Source organism: Magnolia sinica, chromosome 14 (genome assembly GCF_029962835.1).
Source record: "Magnolia sinica isolate HGM2019 chromosome 14, MsV1, whole genome shotgun sequence".
Taxonomy (NCBI): Eukaryota; Viridiplantae; Streptophyta; class Magnoliopsida; order Magnoliales; family Magnoliaceae; genus Magnolia; species Magnolia sinica.
Genome location: NC_080586.1, coordinates 26,429,503 through 26,447,027, shown reverse-complemented (window position 1 = coordinate 26,447,027; position 17,525 = coordinate 26,429,503). Strand labels below are relative to the sequence as shown.

The 17,525-nt window shown below is 43.0% G+C and overlaps 1 protein-coding gene and 1 long non-coding RNA gene across 3 annotated transcripts in view; one reads left to right on the top strand and one right to left on the bottom strand.

Moving 5' to 3' along the window:
* The window catches only part of LOC131225834 (superoxide dismutase [Cu-Zn]), a 36,039-nt gene that overhangs the window by 14,044 nt on the left and 4,470 nt on the right, over window positions 1–17,525 (top strand). For both annotated transcript variants that reach the window (XM_058221430.1, XM_058221431.1), the window contains 5 exons: window positions 8,655–8,743; window positions 10,636–10,737; window positions 10,866–10,961; window positions 11,483–11,514; window positions 11,608–11,683. In XM_058221430.1, the coding sequence (XP_058077413.1) occupies window positions 8,668–8,743; window positions 10,636–10,737; window positions 10,866–10,961; window positions 11,483–11,514; window positions 11,608–11,683 (382 nt within the window). In that variant the 5' untranslated portion in view covers window positions 8,655–8,667. The remainder of the gene's footprint in view (window positions 1–8,654; window positions 8,744–10,635; window positions 10,738–10,865; window positions 10,962–11,482; window positions 11,515–11,607; window positions 11,684–17,525) is intronic.
* LOC131225835 (uncharacterized) lies at window positions 793–6,746 on the bottom strand. Its single transcript, XR_009161582.1, has 3 exons — window positions 6,424–6,746; window positions 946–1,019; window positions 793–914 (listed from the first exon to the last, which is right to left on the bottom strand). It is a non-coding gene; the product is annotated as an uncharacterized LOC131225835 (long non-coding RNA).

Here is a 17,525-nt window from a genome sequence, read left to right as displayed (position 1 = left end):
TTAGGCATTGCACATCAAATAGTGTCAAAGAAAGAATGGCGCATGATCATAAGACTCATTTGATTTGAGCGGTCTCACTTTTCATACAATGCCTTCTCATAAGCCGAACTAGACTTGGTGGGTTCCTCAGGCTCGTCAACCCGAAGTGCGAAATCGAGGTCCATACACCCAAGAACAATCTTGCATGCTCTTTCTATTTCAAGTAATTTGACCCATTTAGGATTGGAGTATTGTTCAAATTGACAGATATAGATGTATGAACTGAAAGAACATAACAAAAAACATGCACATATGAGTAAATGAATCCCATCGACTTAAATGCATAGATGAAATGTTAAAGATCATGTGTTTTACAGCATGCAATCTTGATCTAATTGATGGGGCAAATGATCTGATCATCCGGAGTTATAGGTGCCACAAAATCAACTCTCGTGAGAAAACTAATGCATCATCGCGATCTAACCCTTTTTGGACTTATATAACGACATGCAGGTGGTCTTCTCAATCATCAGGCTACATATGAGTAAACAAGTCCCATCAACAACTTAAACGCTTAGATGAATGTTAAAGATGAAGTGTTTTTCATCATCCAATCTTGATCTAATTGATGGGGCAAATGCTCTGATCATCCAGAGTTACAGGTGCCATAAAATCAACTCTTGTGAGTAGCCTAATGCATCATTGTGATCTAAACCCTTTTTGGACTTAGATAATGACATGCAGGTGGTCTTCTCAATCATGAGGTTAACCAATGCAAATATAACAAATCTTTGTTGATCCAGCACCTTCTAGCGAGAAGTTTCATTCCTAAATTTGCTAATTGCACCAATCACCTATCACCATCTGGGCCCCGCCAAAGCACCAACCTACTTCTGTCCGATCATTACTCACTATGGTATGGGCCCAAATGCAACCTTATGCAATTCGCATGGGCCCAAATGCAACCTTATGCAATTCGCATGATAGACATGAAGTATCTTTGACTCTTATACCCAAGTGATCTTCATAACCGTGGCCACCTTTTTTTTGAAAAGTCACTGAATATATTGATAAGAAGAAAGGGGAGAAGAACGGGGGAAAACAAAAACAAGAGGGAATGGGAGTTGCCGAGTAGGCAAAGACAAGCCATTACACCCTGAGAAACAGAAAATCAACTTGGTTAAAACCTACAGCATAGACCATCCATTCAATCAGGAGACACTTTGCTTTATTGACTATAGCCACGACGGGATTAGAGATATCCCTAAAACACCTATTGTTTCTTTCTTCCCAAACCGACCACCAGATCACTATGATCGCCATACGCCAGATCCTTGTCTTCTTCTTCCCCAAATTGACCCCGTGCTAGGCTTTGATAAGGAGGGAGACCGAACCGGGAAAACACCACTTCAAGTTGAAGCACTTGAGGAAATCTGTCCAAATTTCTGAGATGAATGGACAGGATAGTAAGAGGTGATCAATGCTTTCTTCATTCTTCATACAACATAGACAGATGCTGACAATAGACATGCCTCTTTTCCACAAATTGTCCATCGTGAGGATTCTTTTGGACCCTACTAACCAGGCGAAGGCGGCATGCTTGGGGGGAACCGAGTACTTCCAAAACTTGAAAGGATGGTGGACCTCGAAGAGGATCGAGCGTTAGTCCAGGTGTTGATAAAAGGATTTGACTGAGAAAGTGCTGGATGATTTATCCGGCTTCCAAATTAGCTTGTCCTGGCTCAAAGGATCTGGCGTGCTTGAATCTATGCGCTGAAGAAGACCCGCCAGCTCGTCAATCTCCCAATCCTGAAGCTTCCTCCTGCAATCGATGATCCAGTCTACCTTGTTGTCCAAATATGTGTAGCATTCGGCTACAAAGGACTTGGGGTTAGAGGCGAGGCGATGGATATTCGGAAAATCGACTTTCAAGGGGGCTTCACCCACCCAAATGACTTCCCAAAATTGGATTTTGGCCCCATTTCCCAGACTGAAGCCGAAAACTGGAAGAACTGCCTTTTTTACAGACACAATTCCCTTCCAAATGGGCGAGGCCCTGTATCGAGAAGAGTCGTTTGACCACCAGCCACCAATCGATTATCCGTATTTTCCTTTGATTATCTTGTTCCACATGCTGTCGTCCTCTAAACTGAGTCTCCAAAACCACTTACCTAACTGGGCTTTGTTCATCTTCTTCAGATCTTTTATACCTGCACCCCCACGCTCGGTCCGCTGACATACTTGAGGCCAGTTAACCAGGTGAAACTTTATGGAATCTTCCTTGCCGTTCCATAGAAAATCACGCTTGAGTTTTTCAAGCCTAGAGAGAACCGCTGCTAGGCATTTTAGGAGAGACATGAAGTATGTCGGGAGATTGGAGAGGGCTGCCTTGATGAGAGTGATGCGGCTTCCCAACAATAGATATCTGCATTTCCATATGGCCAGATATTTTTCGAACTTGATGATGACCTTATCCCATATGGATATAGGAGGCGTCCCCAAACATAGCGGGAGACCAACAAAAGAAGTTGGAAGGGAGGTGGAGGAACACCCAAACGAGAGGGTGAAGGAGCTGACCTCTTTGTCCTTAAGATTAACCCCAAACATTTTGGATTTGGTCAGATTGATTCTAAGGCACGAGACTGCTTCGAAGCACCTAATCGTAGTGCGGATATTGTTGATTTTAACCGGGTCCGCCTTGCTGAAAATGAGGGTGTCATCAGCGAAAAGAATGTGGGAGAGCGGGGTTGACAGACATCTCATTTTGATACCGCTAAGAATGCCCACTGATTGCCTTGCCTGGATCATGCTGGAAAGAGCTTCTCCAACGATGAGAAATAGGAAAGGGGATAGGGGATCGCCTTGTCGAATACCTCTAGAGCTTTTGAAGAATCCCTTTGGGGAGCTGTTGAGGAGGATAGAAAAATGGGCCAACCCTAAGCACTCTCCGATCCATCTACATCATTTGTCGGGGAAACCCATTCGCCTCATCATGTACTGGAGGAATTTCCAATCAACATGGTCGTAGGCCTTTTTGATATCAAGCTTGCAGCAGATAGATTTTCGACTGTCTTTAAAACTGGAATGAAGACATTCATTAGCTATCAATGCACAATCTGTGATTTGTCTGCCCGAGAGGAAAGCACTTTTTTTTTTTTTGGGGGGGGGGGGGGATGGATATGATCTTGCCGAGAGAATACTTCAGATGAGAGGCCAAGACGCCAAGATTTTGTAGGGATCCCCGATCAGGCTTATTGGCCTAAATTCTGAAAAAGAACTTGCACCCTGGACTTTAAGGATAAGCGTGATGAAGGAAGATCCAATACCTTCAGACAGGATTCCTCTATCATGGAATTCATTGAGGAATAACATGATGTCTACTTTGATCAGATCCCAGAAGAAGATGAAGAAGCAGGGAGGGAAGCCATTAGGGCCTGGGGCCTTGTCACTGCCGAGAGAATTCAGAGCCGCCTTCACTTCATCCTCAAAAAAGGGAGCAACAAGGGAATCAGCCTCGAGAGAACTAAGACTATTAAACTGGAGAGAATCGAGGCCCGATCTGATCCATTTATCCTCGCTGAGGAGGGAGCTAAAATAGAGAATTGCTTCCTTAGCTATTTCATCTTTATCCTCGATACAGTGACCGTTGGCGTGGATGATGCTTATTCTGTTGTACCTGGAGTGCATGTTGGCTACCGAATGGAAGAAGTTGGAGTTCTTATCCCCTTCTTTCAACCATTTAGCTCAGGATCTTTGTTTCCACACTATTTCTTTATCCAGAGCCCTTGCTGAGAAACACCGAATGACCTGAATCCTTTTGGATAAACTGTCCATAGACATATGGCCTTTTTCCGCTTCAACGTCGATCACTTGAACTGCCACCTTGATGGATTCCGTTTCGTCTTCCCTCTTGGAGAAAACTTCTTTATTCCATCTTCTAAGCTCTGTCTTCAGCATTCTGAGTTTGGTGCAGAGTTTGAAACTTGCGTAGCCCTCAACTTGGAAATTACCCCACCAGTCTGATACCAGCTGAAAGAAACCGTCAAAGTTAAGCCAAGCATATTCAAAACGAAAGGGCTTAGGGCCCCAATTAAGATCAACTGAAGAAAGCATAACCGGACAGTGGCCCAAAGTAGATCTAGGAAGCGCGATCTGAGAGTCGGAGGGGTAGTCCTCCAACCAGTCTGGAGATAGGAGAAATCGATCTAATCTGGATAGAGAGGCCTTCAATCTGCAGTTGGACCGGGTGAACCTTGCATCGAGGAGAGGAGGGTCAACGAGTTCAAGGTCGTCGATCCAATTGGAGAAAGAACGCATAGCAGGGGTAACATTGCGGCCATGGGATTTTTCTTCAGGGTACCTTGTGATGTTGAAATCACTGACGAAACAGCAGGGGCCTTGGAACTTCCTCCTAGAGGAACTCACCTCAGACCAGAGCATCTCTTCTAGAATCGAGAGTGGGGCCGTAGACTGAGGAGAGCAAACGACTCTGATTGGAGGAAATATCGGTCAGAATGACCGATTTAGAGAAAGACCCGAACCAAGAATCTTCCAGCTTCCATTTGGAAGATTTCCACGCAATCAGGATGCCACTCGAAGAACCTGAAGCGTCCAGAGATACCCACTGAGCATCTGAAGCCTTCCACAGGGATCTCATCAGACTGGCATTGAACGACTGAGTTTTAATTTCCTGCAAACATAGAATGTTGGGGTTGCGGGAGCTAACAGACTCTTTGATCAGACTCCTTTTTTGCTTGGAGCCGACGCCTCTGACATTCCAGGAGATTATCCTCATTGGGGAAACCCTCTGCCCCGAGAGACCTGACGAGTTGGATCGTTGATAGGATCCAAACCCATGTCGAGAGAGGAGGAGAGGCACTGCAACTCTCTGTTGCTGCAAGATTTGGAGAGGCGGGGCTTTGGGGATTTGGAGGAAGAAAGGGGTCTTCCGCGAGATTCAACACATTGGAATAGCGCAATGAAATCCTCACGGCAGTCCTCGAACGATAATCCGACAGCTCTACCGACGTGCTCGATCGCATCTCTGATCCACTTCTTCTTGATGTCATTGATGAGTTTCTTCCTACTCTCATTTTCAAGCGAATTCATTTCTAGCAAGGTTCCTTGCTCCATAGAGGGACCGATTCAGATTTGAAGAGGTGTAGCATCGATGATTCAATCCTTGATCTCTTCCCGAAAAAGGGATATAAGGACATGCTCTGGGATCGAGGAGAGGGAGGCAGTGGGCGAGGGAGCAGGGGAGGCTAGAGAGGATGGGTTGTCGGAGTTGAAGGATAGATGGCCTGTATCTCCCAGGCCTTCACTCAAAGGGAGGGGAAGATCGGTGAAAGGGGTGTGGTTCCCAGATGACCTTGAGAAAGGGTGGCCCATCTGATCTGGCTGTCGGTTCGAGAAGAAGAGGTGTTTTTGCAGAAGAGTATCAAAGCTGGGGAGTCTGTTGGTGGTAGGAAGGGGTCAAGGGTCTGAGATACATGAGTTATGGAGGTGTAGGTTGGTTGATGGGGATAGGTTAAGGTTAAGAGCCATGCTCGAGTCAGAGCCCGAATCCGACCTGAGCTCGAGATTGACACGTGAGTAGAAGTCACGAGAAGGCTCGACTCGTGGGTTAACGTCACGAGAGGGCACGACACGTGGGTTGAAATCCCGAGAGGGCTCAAGTAAAGAATCATGCGCCAAGGATGGGGCCGGACCGAGTATGCTTGGCGGAGGATGAAGGGGACGCATGGCGCCATCTGGAAGGGATCTGTGGATGAGGTCAATTGAGGCTGCGGGCGATCTCTCGCCATGTGTCTCTTCAAGTGTTTGGATACGTGCTGGGAACGGGACCGAAAACTTCTCGCACACACCAGGAGCACGAGTCGACGGATGGGGGTGTCCACGTGGCACGGGTTTTGCCCGAGGCCTTCCCGACTCATCATGATGGGCGGCTAGGCTGCTGTCCCCGTAGTGTGGTCCATGGGAGCACGTCGCTGTGTGGGATACCATTTCTTCTTCGGCGCCGCCGTGGGTGGGATGCCGTTCCTTCAGGTTTCACAAGTCTCCCCAACTGGGCAGCGCGACATTCGGGGTCTCGATTTGGATCGGCAGGGAAAGCTTCCGGTTGTCTACGGACACAGCGATATGGGATGGGAGGCTTTCTCCTTTTCTTCTCTGAACCCGGATCCTGAGAACCTGAGAACCGCCATTTCTTCACCACATTTAGATTTAGGGTCCAACTCTATGAAAGAGCCCACCATGGAGGCCACAGACTGGAAAAACTCTTCGTGCCAAAGCTCTAAGGGAATCGCCCATATGAGGATCCAGACATCCTTTGTACCGAAGAAAGAGAACTTGTCCCATCTCAAAATGTTCTGAACAGGGCCGTCTTTGTGAAGAGTCCCTTGCAACCAATTGGATCCCTTCAGGTTCAGAGTCCGTGGCCACTTTTGCAACCTATACAACCAATTGGATCCCTTCAGGTTCAGAGTCTGGATTATGATTGGATATACGCCCCTTGTAAATCATCATTCACTCATTTTATTATCTAAGCATGCACTAATCTTGATCAAATTAAAAGTTAAAACATGCATCATATACATCATTAAAAGAAATGCCTGATGTGATGCTCAATTAAGGCAATTGTGTGTGTGCAATGGAAGGATATATGTGACTTGTTGGGTTAACTATATACATATACAAAAGGTTAAGTCATTTAGTGGCCCATTTATCAGGTCCAAAATTGCCCCAAGCAAGTCCCAACTGATTCTCACTTATGGCCCAAAAATACGCTTTTGAAAAGAACTTTAATCAACCTTTTAAGGGCCAAATTGGCCCCTGAAACTGTTCCTGACCAGACTCTTGGCCCAAACCAGATCCAGTTTTGGGCCTTGGACCAGATCTAGGCCTGGGCCAAAGGTGTCGGTCTATCGGGCGGTCTATCGGGCTAGGCTTGGGTCTGGGTGTTTGGCATAACCTTTGTTTTTTTGCCACCATCTTGTACCATGACGCCAATAAGGATGGTTTATCAGCCCACTAAATCCCTGTTTATATAGGCACCAATCTGAAAAATCAAGATTGTTCATGCTTAAATAAATAGAATACCTCATGGATTATGGAATCTCTTAATTTCTTCCTCAGATGACTGATGTAAGGAGGCTCTGATACTAATTGTAGGAAGATTTTATGAATGATCTATATGGTTTTTACCCATAGGATCTCTAGACACCAGTCAAGAGAGGGTGAAGAAGTAGATAATCAACGTACCTGATGCCACGAGGTTGGAATTCGACTGACAGATTTTGTTTGGGGCGGTTGTGATCTTCTTCCTCATTCACACCGTATGCTTCACCTTATGATGGGAACGGTGAATTTTCTCTTATGGCAAAGGAGGGACCACAACAACATATTTATGGGCTCTCACAATCCACATTCAACCCCTCGAAGTAGGTAGGCAGAAAGCCAAAAGATAGGCACTTGGGAAGCTAAAAGACAGGCTTGTACACCATTCCATGAACCCCACCTTCACTCATAAGCACAAGATCCCACCGGCAGCATCTAAAGTGGTGACCTATGTAGGCTGACCTTAACATGTCATGAGTTTTCTCTATAGGTATTGCCCACCTTATACCTCCCTGTTGATGTATTGTGAAAATTTATTTTGAGTGAGATTTGCCAATAGCTTTCCTTTTATAGATCAGCATATGAAATCAGGTATTGCTCTCTGTCTTGATTCCTTTTTAATTTTTAATTTTTTTAATTAAATCAGGTATGAAATCTTATTATAAGTTTTTTTTTTTTTTTTCTCTTTTATCTTTTTTGAAGGCAATTTTCCCAAAAGTGGTTTGCTAGCTAGGTTTGCAAACCTAGTTAGGGATGTATGCTCCATTGTGCACATGGCCCACGTCAAGTGTGATGGGGTTGATGATCTGACTGGCCCCTTTGTGATCAAAAGTCAAAACATAGCTTGAAAATTGAATGATTGGAATCCTGGCTGTCCGATTGGTGCAGTTATTCCCATATAATGTGGGCCCGTAGTCATATATTTACTCATAAAGGTTTATGAAGTGCCAGTCGCAGGTTGCTTATGGAATCATGACGCATTGAAATGGCAAAGCCACAATTTAATTCAGTATGCTTGTCAATTTATGAAAATGAACTATAGTTTGGGTTGAAATTTCTGCCTGTTTTGGGTGTGTTGGTGCATTTTGGGTTGTTTTAGTTTGTCTCAGCCAGAATGTCTTGAGCACAATTTCCTTTTGATTTTTTTTTTTTTTTTCTAATTCTTAGCATTTCAGGCTGAATTTTTTGATGCCTATGGTTGCTTTTTTGCCAAAAAGAACCCACCAATCAAATGGGAGGATTATGAAATATGAAACTAGCATCTCCCATTTTCCTTTGTTTTTAAAAAACTTATGTCTATCTTTCTGAAAAGGAGTACTGAAATGGCGAAAACCCCAAACATTCCATTCTGGTGGGAAAAGCAAAATTACCTTAGGCAAATAATTGGCAACTAAGAGAGTGAAAATCACACTCCCTTTCCACCTGTTTCCTCCACTAAGCTTTGGTTATTATTTTTTGTCTCATACTTCACAGTCACTTTTTTCTTTTTTTTTTCCTTTTCCTTTTTTCTATTTAATCTTTCCTTTTATTTATATATGTCTTACTTTGTGCTTTAGATCACATATAACAATGGTGAAGGCTGTTGCTGTTCTTAATAGCAATGAGGGAGTTAGTGGCACTGTGTACTTCACTCAAGAAGGACATGGTAATTTAATTTGAACTAAATTATTTGGATGGAATTTCAGTTACCTATCTTTGTAATTTTTCCTTAGAATAAATACTTCAAATCCTTCTTGAGGTTTGCTAGCATGGCCATCTGCTCGTCCCCTAAAAAATGTGACTCATTCCTGATCTTATCATCCATTTGAAGTAAACTAGAACCAATGAAAAAAAAAATTGTTTCTAAATTACCTGTTTATGGACAATGAGGATCTCCATTCTGTGGGACTTTTTCCATGTGGAACATATAACATTGGACCGATGTAGACCCAAGGCACACCACAGGGTCTAGTATGTGCTAGATTTTGGGCCATATGTTGCTAGTTTTGGGGGCTAAATTTCAGAGGCCATCATTTACTGTTTTTGGAAGATAGGGATTCTAATTTGGAAGATATGGTTGTTGATTTTGATGATTCTCTAGAGTGTTTTTGGGATAATTTTTGGATTTTCTTTTACAATTTTTAGGTAATTACAAGTTAGCCAAATTAGGCAAGTAGAGTGGTTGCTATCTTAGATAAATCAATCTAATAGTGTAGTTGGAAAAATATTAATTAAAGATTCATAAAGATTTTAGGGTGTGTCGTTTAAGATCTACAGAAGGGGTTGTTATAGAAGGTAGACTGGTAGATGCACTCTTATGAGTTACAATTGGTAAGAAGTTTCACTTTTGATAAAGTTGTTTATCCCTCTCTATTACAACACACATATTTGAGAGTAGAGGAGCTTTAGTCAAAAGAACACCCAAAAGTAACAAAAACGAACACCCTCACCAGGCCTAGGCCCAGGGGAAAAGGCCAACCACAAACAAACAATGTCTCCAAGATGAGAAGCCAATCCCATATCTAAGGCACACTTGTCTCCAGACTTTTACCGAAAGGACATCCAATGGTGCACCGGATTTTGCAAGAAAACCAATGGGTAATTTGCATCCTATTTATCTTAGCAAAGGATACCATGAGCTGGTGCACAGATCCCATACTTCCTTCCATCGAATCTGCTATCTTCCACAGGCACAACTTAGATTGGGCCATGAGAAGGGACTACACAAGTCACCTTAAAAAATGACTGGAAAAAGATCAAGATATACCTTTAAAAATGACTGGAAAAAGATAAAGATGCACAGCAAGCTTGACAACCTTCAACAGAGAACCAACCTCAGCCCAATTTGAGTATTTAATGCCAATAGGGCCAATGAACTCAGCAACCACAAAACACAGCTGTACCAGACCACTCCACCCACCCCTGCAGCCTAGGGTTGCAGAAAGAGCACCCATCCACATTAAATTCAAACCAACCAGAGGGGCTGGCACCTCCTATCGCGCTGAATTGTGTCCTCCCATGAAGCAGTGAGCAGTAGTGATCTAGAGACACTGTTGGATCTGCAGCCACCCATAGCCCAATTTTTGATAACCTGAAAGTCTTTGACAACACTGCTGAATTTCTCCCCTCAAAAATGCTTTTTTCTTTCTAAACACAATAGCACAAGACCGCAAAAGGCACCAACTGCCACGGAGGTATCCCAACCGAGCCCCACCCCGCCATTGATCGCCTTGCAGCCAAATCAGAAACCGTGTTTGGGAATATCATCCCACACACCCCTCGCAGAGCTGCAGTGAATAAACTGATGAGTGACAGTTTCCTGAGCCAAGAGACACAGAGCACCTGATCGAATAGAGATGTCGAGTGTTCTTTTTCATTCTTGCGATTTGGGTATCACTCATTGATTCCATAACCAGATTGCATCATTTACCTACTTGATGAATGGTCTGGATCATCACTTGGTGGGGCAAAGGGGGTGAGCAAATTGGGAAAGCCTTGCTTGCAAACTTCATGTCTCTTCCTTACTAATTTATTTACGTGAATTCGTGTTTCTATCAGGTCTAACTACAGTGACCGGAAGCCTCTCTGGTCTTAAACCTGGCCTCCATGGCTTCCATGTCCATGCTCTTGGTGACACAACAAATGGCTGTTTGTCGACTGGTATCATGCATCTTTTCTAGATCCTATTCTATATCACATTATTTAACAGGAAAGAGAAAAAAAAGGAGGACAAAATATTGAGTTCTGCATGGTGATTCTTTTAATGTTCTTTATTGTTTGATTTGTAGGTCCACATTTTAATCCTGCTGGCAAAGAGCATGGTGCTCCCGAGGATGATAATCGCCATGCGGGTGATCTTGGGAATGTCACAGTTGGGGAGGATGGTATCTATTCCCTCTTGTCCTTCTTTATTCTGTTATTATCTCAATTTATCATTTTAGTTTTTGTAGAGTTTTCCTTATCCAACACACACCTATCTATGTGGCCACATGTGTGAACCTGGCATGTATGTGAAAAATCTAAGACATGCACCAGGCAATCTGCTCTTCAGGTTGGTCATGTGGACATGTATGTGAGTGGACTGGCCTTTGGCCAGGTCATCCAAGACATGTATGTGAATGGACTAGACTTTGGCCTTGTCATCCACTGTGCGGCCCACCTAATTGCAAATCTTAGCCTCAGATATAGCTCACACATGTGAGGTTTGCATATGCCACATTGACGCATGTGGCCACATGTAGAGTTGTGTGTGAACTTGGCAAAACTACATTTTACAATGAAGAAGTTAGCATTACCATGCTGTGACATGAGTGAAAGGGACTTATTTTGTTTCTTTCCTTGGTCGAACTGTGCTTTGTGAATGCCCTCTTGCCTTTAATTTCTTATGGTGGGCTGTATTTTACAGGTACTGCTACTTTCACCGTTGTAGACAGTCAGGTTATTATACCCATTCTATGTTTTCTTCATTCACTTGTAATCTCAGTCTTTTCTGCCTCATATGTCTTCTGAGCATCTTTTTTGTGTTTGCAGATTCCTCTCACTGGGCCAAATTCCATTGTTGGAAGGGCTGTTGTTGTCCATGGTGATCCTGATGATCTTGGAAAGGGTAATGTTAAGTTTTCTTTTCCGTAAATGCTGTATCCTCAACATTACTGGCTTACATCTGTAGTATCAGTCCAAATGGAACCATATTTATCAGGAAACTTTTTTTGGTCTTCGTAATCCCCGCTTCCTAACCTGAACAGAGAACATGTTTCCTGAAGTTAGGAAAATGGTTTCCATAAATAAGAGCCTACCTCTCCATCCGGTAACGATGTGCTAACCAGCCCCAAGCCTGGGTAGAGGAGGTTTGATGGTAGGTAGGCAGCCGAGTGTTGAACCTCCTGAAGCAATTGTTAGAAGTGGACCCCAATAGCTGGCATAAGGCTATGATAATGATTCCAACAACAATGAAATAGGAACCTACTATCGATTGAATTTTAATTGAGAATCCTATGCTAATAGCCTTTATACTGTTAGAATTTTGTTTTGGAACGTTTTCTGATAGAAACATAGAGGAATTTTGAATTTCAACTACAACTAGAAAGTATGTTCGTAAATATCATCACCTTTCTATTCCTTGAAGCCATGTATCTTTTTATCTAAAGTTTTGCTAGCAGAAACTGTTATCTATATAATTTCATCTTTGTTATCAACTTCCTAAAATCCTAACTTCTTATTCATTAGTTGCTCTTAGCTAGATTTGGTCCTCGTTTCTTGAATGATCTATGATCTGCTGGACTTTAGTAAGTCCCTTGGTGATGTGTTATTGGATTGGCACGGTGGTCTGTTCAAGGGCCAATTGGATATCCTTTGGAAGATAATCTTGTTTGCCAGCCTTTAGGGGTGGTACAAGGAGAGGAATAGAAGAATCTTAGAAAACAAGGCCATTATATAGTCTCTCTTGAAAGAAGAATCTTGCTCATGATCATTAATTGGGCGCTGCTTAGAAAAGAGTTCCGGTGTGATCATCTGCAGATCTGATAGGATGCTGGTCTTGGGTGAGGGATAGTGATGGGGACATCACGCGCGCACGCACACGCACGCCGCCCCCCTACCTACGTACGCAAGGAGGGCCCCACCGTCGATCTGGATCGATGACGACATCCAGGGAGAGCCTCCTAGTTAGAAGACAGAGTTTTGGTTCGTTGGAGTGGGCCCGATAGTCAAGTAAAGCCCGTCATGGGATCTCATGATCGTGGCTCACTAGTCTGATTAATATTATACTTTAGGTTTTCTTTATTAATGTTATTCAGAATATCATGGACGCTTTAGATTTCTTTGATTAGTTTTTATTTTCGTTTACTTCATCACCAAGTAATAGGTTGCGCACATGGCACGAGTTTTGGGGTATAAGGTTTTCTTATAAATAGGCACCCCTTGTAGCTTTTTGGATTGATTGAAGATTAATAAAATTTCTGCATTTTCATGCTCCTTTCCGAGTTATGAAAACCTAATTGGGTGCGAAGCCCTCCCTTCTTCGAAGGGCTAATTACCGTGGTGCGAAACCACATCTATCCCGATTCGCCCTCGCTTTCTACCATCCATATTTCTCTTTTCCTACAAGTATTCCATTTACAAATCCATCAATATTTGCAGGCGTTTCCCCATCTACAGTAGATTTCTGGAATCTAGCCATACAGGAGGGCCGAAACTTCGGCGGAGCACCACGCACAAACTGTGCATCGTATCGAGCTGAGATTTGGGGGTTTTGGAGTCCATCCCTTGCCGACCAGGGCCAATGTGACCTTTTTCTGAATAGTGGGCCCCACACACGTGCGGCCGATATCACACGCACGTGCGTCTGGGCCATTTTTGTTGTCCACGCCTGTGGTACGTTTCTGGTTCGTCTCTCCTCTCTTTCACTCCGCTTTCACTCAAAATCCCTAAACTTAACCCTAAATTACTCGAATCTCCAATTTTATGCCCTTTCTTTAACCTTAGAGTTCTCCGAATTGAAATTTCTGAATCCCCTGGATTGGGGGAATTATTTTTGTGCATGTGTGGATGAGTTTTACTTCCCTTTGAGTATCGTTTGGTTCATAATTTTTATTGATCCAGCCCTAACATGTGTAGGCCTGGACCCGCACAGATTCCCCTTGCTCGAATGTTTGAATTTTTGTGTGGAATGTGGAAATTTTACGTGAATGTTTCTGAATTAGTTTGATCTAAAGCCCGAGATCTTGCATATCATAGTTAATTTTCATGTCCTGCATCAAGTTTGGTATCAGAGCTTAGGGTTCTTATTGGGGAATGCATTACATGTTTAGGGTTTAGTTGTTTATGTCCATTAAGCATCAATTCTCATCATATATGGCTGTTTAGAGGTCCATTAAACCCTGACATAAGCTACTGAAATTTTCTGTTATCCCCTTATTTGAATTATTTTAGAAATTAACTTAGCTTTCTCTTTCTAAGTTTAGAAACTTTCATTTTCTATTTTTAGAAACTAGTTTTTTAGAAACTTTTTTAATCTGTTTTTAGAAACTAATTTCCTTTCCTTTTTTTTTTTTTTTTTTTAGAAACTAGTTTACTTTCCTTTTTCTTTTATAGAAACCAACTTACTTTCTATATTTAGAAACTTTCCTTTTTCTTTTTTAGAAACTAGGTTGCCTTTTTAGAAACTTTCCTAATTTGTTTTTTAGAAACTTTCCTAATTTGTTTTTAGAAACTTTCCTTTTTTGTTTTTCCTAATTTGTTTTTTTAGAAACTTTCCTAATTTGTTTTTAGAAACTTTCCTTTTTCGTTTTTAGAAATTAGGTTGCTTCTTTTTATTTAAAAAAAAAAACAAAAAACTTTCTTATATTTTGACAACTATATTGTGAGATTTTGGTAGCGTTGTGTAGTTTTCCTCATATAGAGTCTCATAGGATCATTTAGTCTCATTTAGTCGCATATAGTCGTAGTAGAAGGTCCTTAGGTTGAGTTGGCAGTTGTATGCCCACACGTACGGGTCGTGGTTTTAGTTTGCATCCTACACTAAACATGGAACAATTGCAAGAGTCACTAAACAAGTTGTCCCAGCAGTTTGAGTCTTTGGGTAAGCGCCGGGAACAACATATAGACCAATGCTTTGAACAACTTGATATGCGTGTTACCCAACTAGGGACCTCCGCTAGGACAAACCCCACTATTGGGGAAGATGCCCAATCTCAAGCAGGTGGGCAGGATGATAGACCAATGAATGGAGGTGGCCAAGGAATCAGTCATGGGTGTGCACCCGTGCACCCACCCCATGAGGGACATCAAGACCACTATTTTGAGTGGTACAACATGTTCGGCCATGTGGCTAGAGAGAGTGCACCAGAGGCTAGTGTAGAGTTACCCATTGAGGTCATTCCGATAGTGGATGAGTTTCGTGACGTCTTTCCTGATAATCTACCCGATGAGTTTCCCCCTATGAGGGATATAGGGCACACCAGAACATGGGACACCATACTACCTATAGCCGAGTTTGCGTTTAATAGTTCTGTCGATAGGTCCACATGTCTAAGTCATTGTAAAGTTGTTACTGGTTATAAACCTAGGAAACCTATTGATCTTGTCCCTATGTCGCTGTCCCATAGGCCGTTAGAATTTGTAGAGTCTTTTACGCATCACTTGCATTCATGGCATCAAGAAATCAGGCAGGAGATCATGACTGGTAATGAATGTTACATACTTTCTGCAGGCCAACATAAACGTTTCAAGGAATTCAATATAAGAGACTCCGTGATGGTCCGCATTAGGCCAGAGTGGTACCCTCAGGGAGCCATTTGTAGATTACACACACGTAGCGCTGGACCATTCAAAATTATAAAACGAAATGGTTTTAATGCGTATGTGGTAGATCTTCCACCTTCCATGGGAATTAGTTCCACATTCAATGTGGAAGATCTAGTTGCATTTCAGGGGACCACTGATATATTGTCCAGCCTATCACCTAACCATCCTGATTCCCCAGACCTTTCCCTTGATCCATGGCCCCCTCCCAACCCATCTTCCCAGCCTCTACGTCCCATATCTACCCGTCCTGACCCATCTTTCCAGTTATTACGTCACATACCTATCCTTCCCGACCCATTTTCTCAGCCTTTACTTACCATACCTACCCGTCCCGACCCATCTTTCCAGTCTCTACCTCCCATACCTACCCTTCTCACACCTAGAGAGGAAATAGAGGATATTCTGGATCATCAGATAATATCAACGTCGGACGGTGGGTTTCAGAAGTACCTTGTTAAATGAAAGTCACGCCCAGCTTCAGACAGCACGTGGCTCACTGAGGAGCTTCAAAGACTTGATCTTGACATCTTGGAGCAGTTCAGGAGTTTTATTTCGTCAACGGCGAAATCTTCGCAGCCGGGGAGAGTTGATGGGGACATCACATGCGTGCGCACACGCACATGCACGCCCCCTACGTACGTACGCAAGGAGGAGGAGGGCCCCACCGTCGATCTGGATCGATAACGACATCCAGGGAGGGCCTCCTAGTTAGAAGAAGGAGTTTTGGTTCGTTGGAGTGGGCCCGATAGTCAAGTAAAGCCCATCATGGGATCTCATGATTATGACCCACTAGTCTAATTAATATCATATTTTAGGTTTTGCATATTAATGTTATTTAGAATATCATGGACACTTTAGATTTCTTTGATTAGTTTTTATTTTGGTTTACTTCATCACCAAGTAATAGGTTGTGCACATGGTGCGAGTTTTGGGGTATAGGGTTTTCTTATAAATAGGCACCCCTTGTAGCTTTTTGGATTGATTGAAGATTAATAAAATTTCTGCGTTTTTCTGCTCCTTTTCGAGTTATGAAAACCTAATTGGGTGCGAAGCCCTCCATTCTTCGAAGGGCTAACTACCGTGGTGCGAAGCCACATCTATCCCGATTCGCCCTCGCTTTCTACGATCTATATTTTTCTTTTCCTACAAGCATTTCATCTACAAATCCATCAATATTTGCAGGCGTTTCCCCATCTGCAGCAGATTTCTGGAATCCGGCTTTGCAGGAGGGCTGAAACTTTGGCGGAGCACCATGCACAAACTGTGCATCATATCGAGCTGAGATTTGAGGATTTTGGAGTCCATCCCTGGTCGACCAGGGCCAAGGTGACCCTTTTATGAATAGTGGGCCCCACACACATGCGGCCGGGATCATACGCATGTGCGTCTGGGCCATTTTTTATGTCCACGCCTGCGGTACTTCTCTGGTTCATCTCTCTCCTCTCTTTCACTCCGCTTTCACCCAAAATCCCTAAACCTAACTCTAAATTACTCAAATCTCCAATTTTATGCCCTTTCTTCAACCTTAGGGTTCTCCGAATTGAAATTTAAGAATCCCTTGGATTGGGGGAATTATTTCTATGCATTTGTGGATGAGTTTTACTTCCCTTTGAGTGTCGTTAGGTTCATAATTTTTATTAATCTAGCCCTAACATGTGTAGGCCTGGACCCGGACAGATTCCCCTTGCTTGAATGTTTGAACTTTTGTGTGGGATGTGGAAATTTTACGTGAATGTTTCTGAATTAGTTTGATCTAAAGCCTAAGATCTTGCATATCATAGTTAATTTTCATGTCCTGCATCAAATAGTTGATGTTGTAGTTGCATTTTTTGCTGGTGACGAGGGGCTATCCTTTGTTGTTCTTTTTCTGTTGCTTTCCTTTTGTTTTGGCATGTTAACAGACTTGTGGCACTTGCTGTTTTGGACCTATGCTAGCATGGAGTGTCCAACTCATCGGAGTCAAATTCTTTCCAACCCAAGGGGGATGATGTAGGCCCATGGCCCACTGTAGAGCCTGGCATGTGCTAAGTTTGGACTGTTTGTGGTAAGATTTATGGCCTAAATGTTAGAGATCCCATTTGTTATTTGTGGAAGATAGGAGGGCTAATGTGGAAGACATGATTGGAAATTTGGGGGGTGATTAG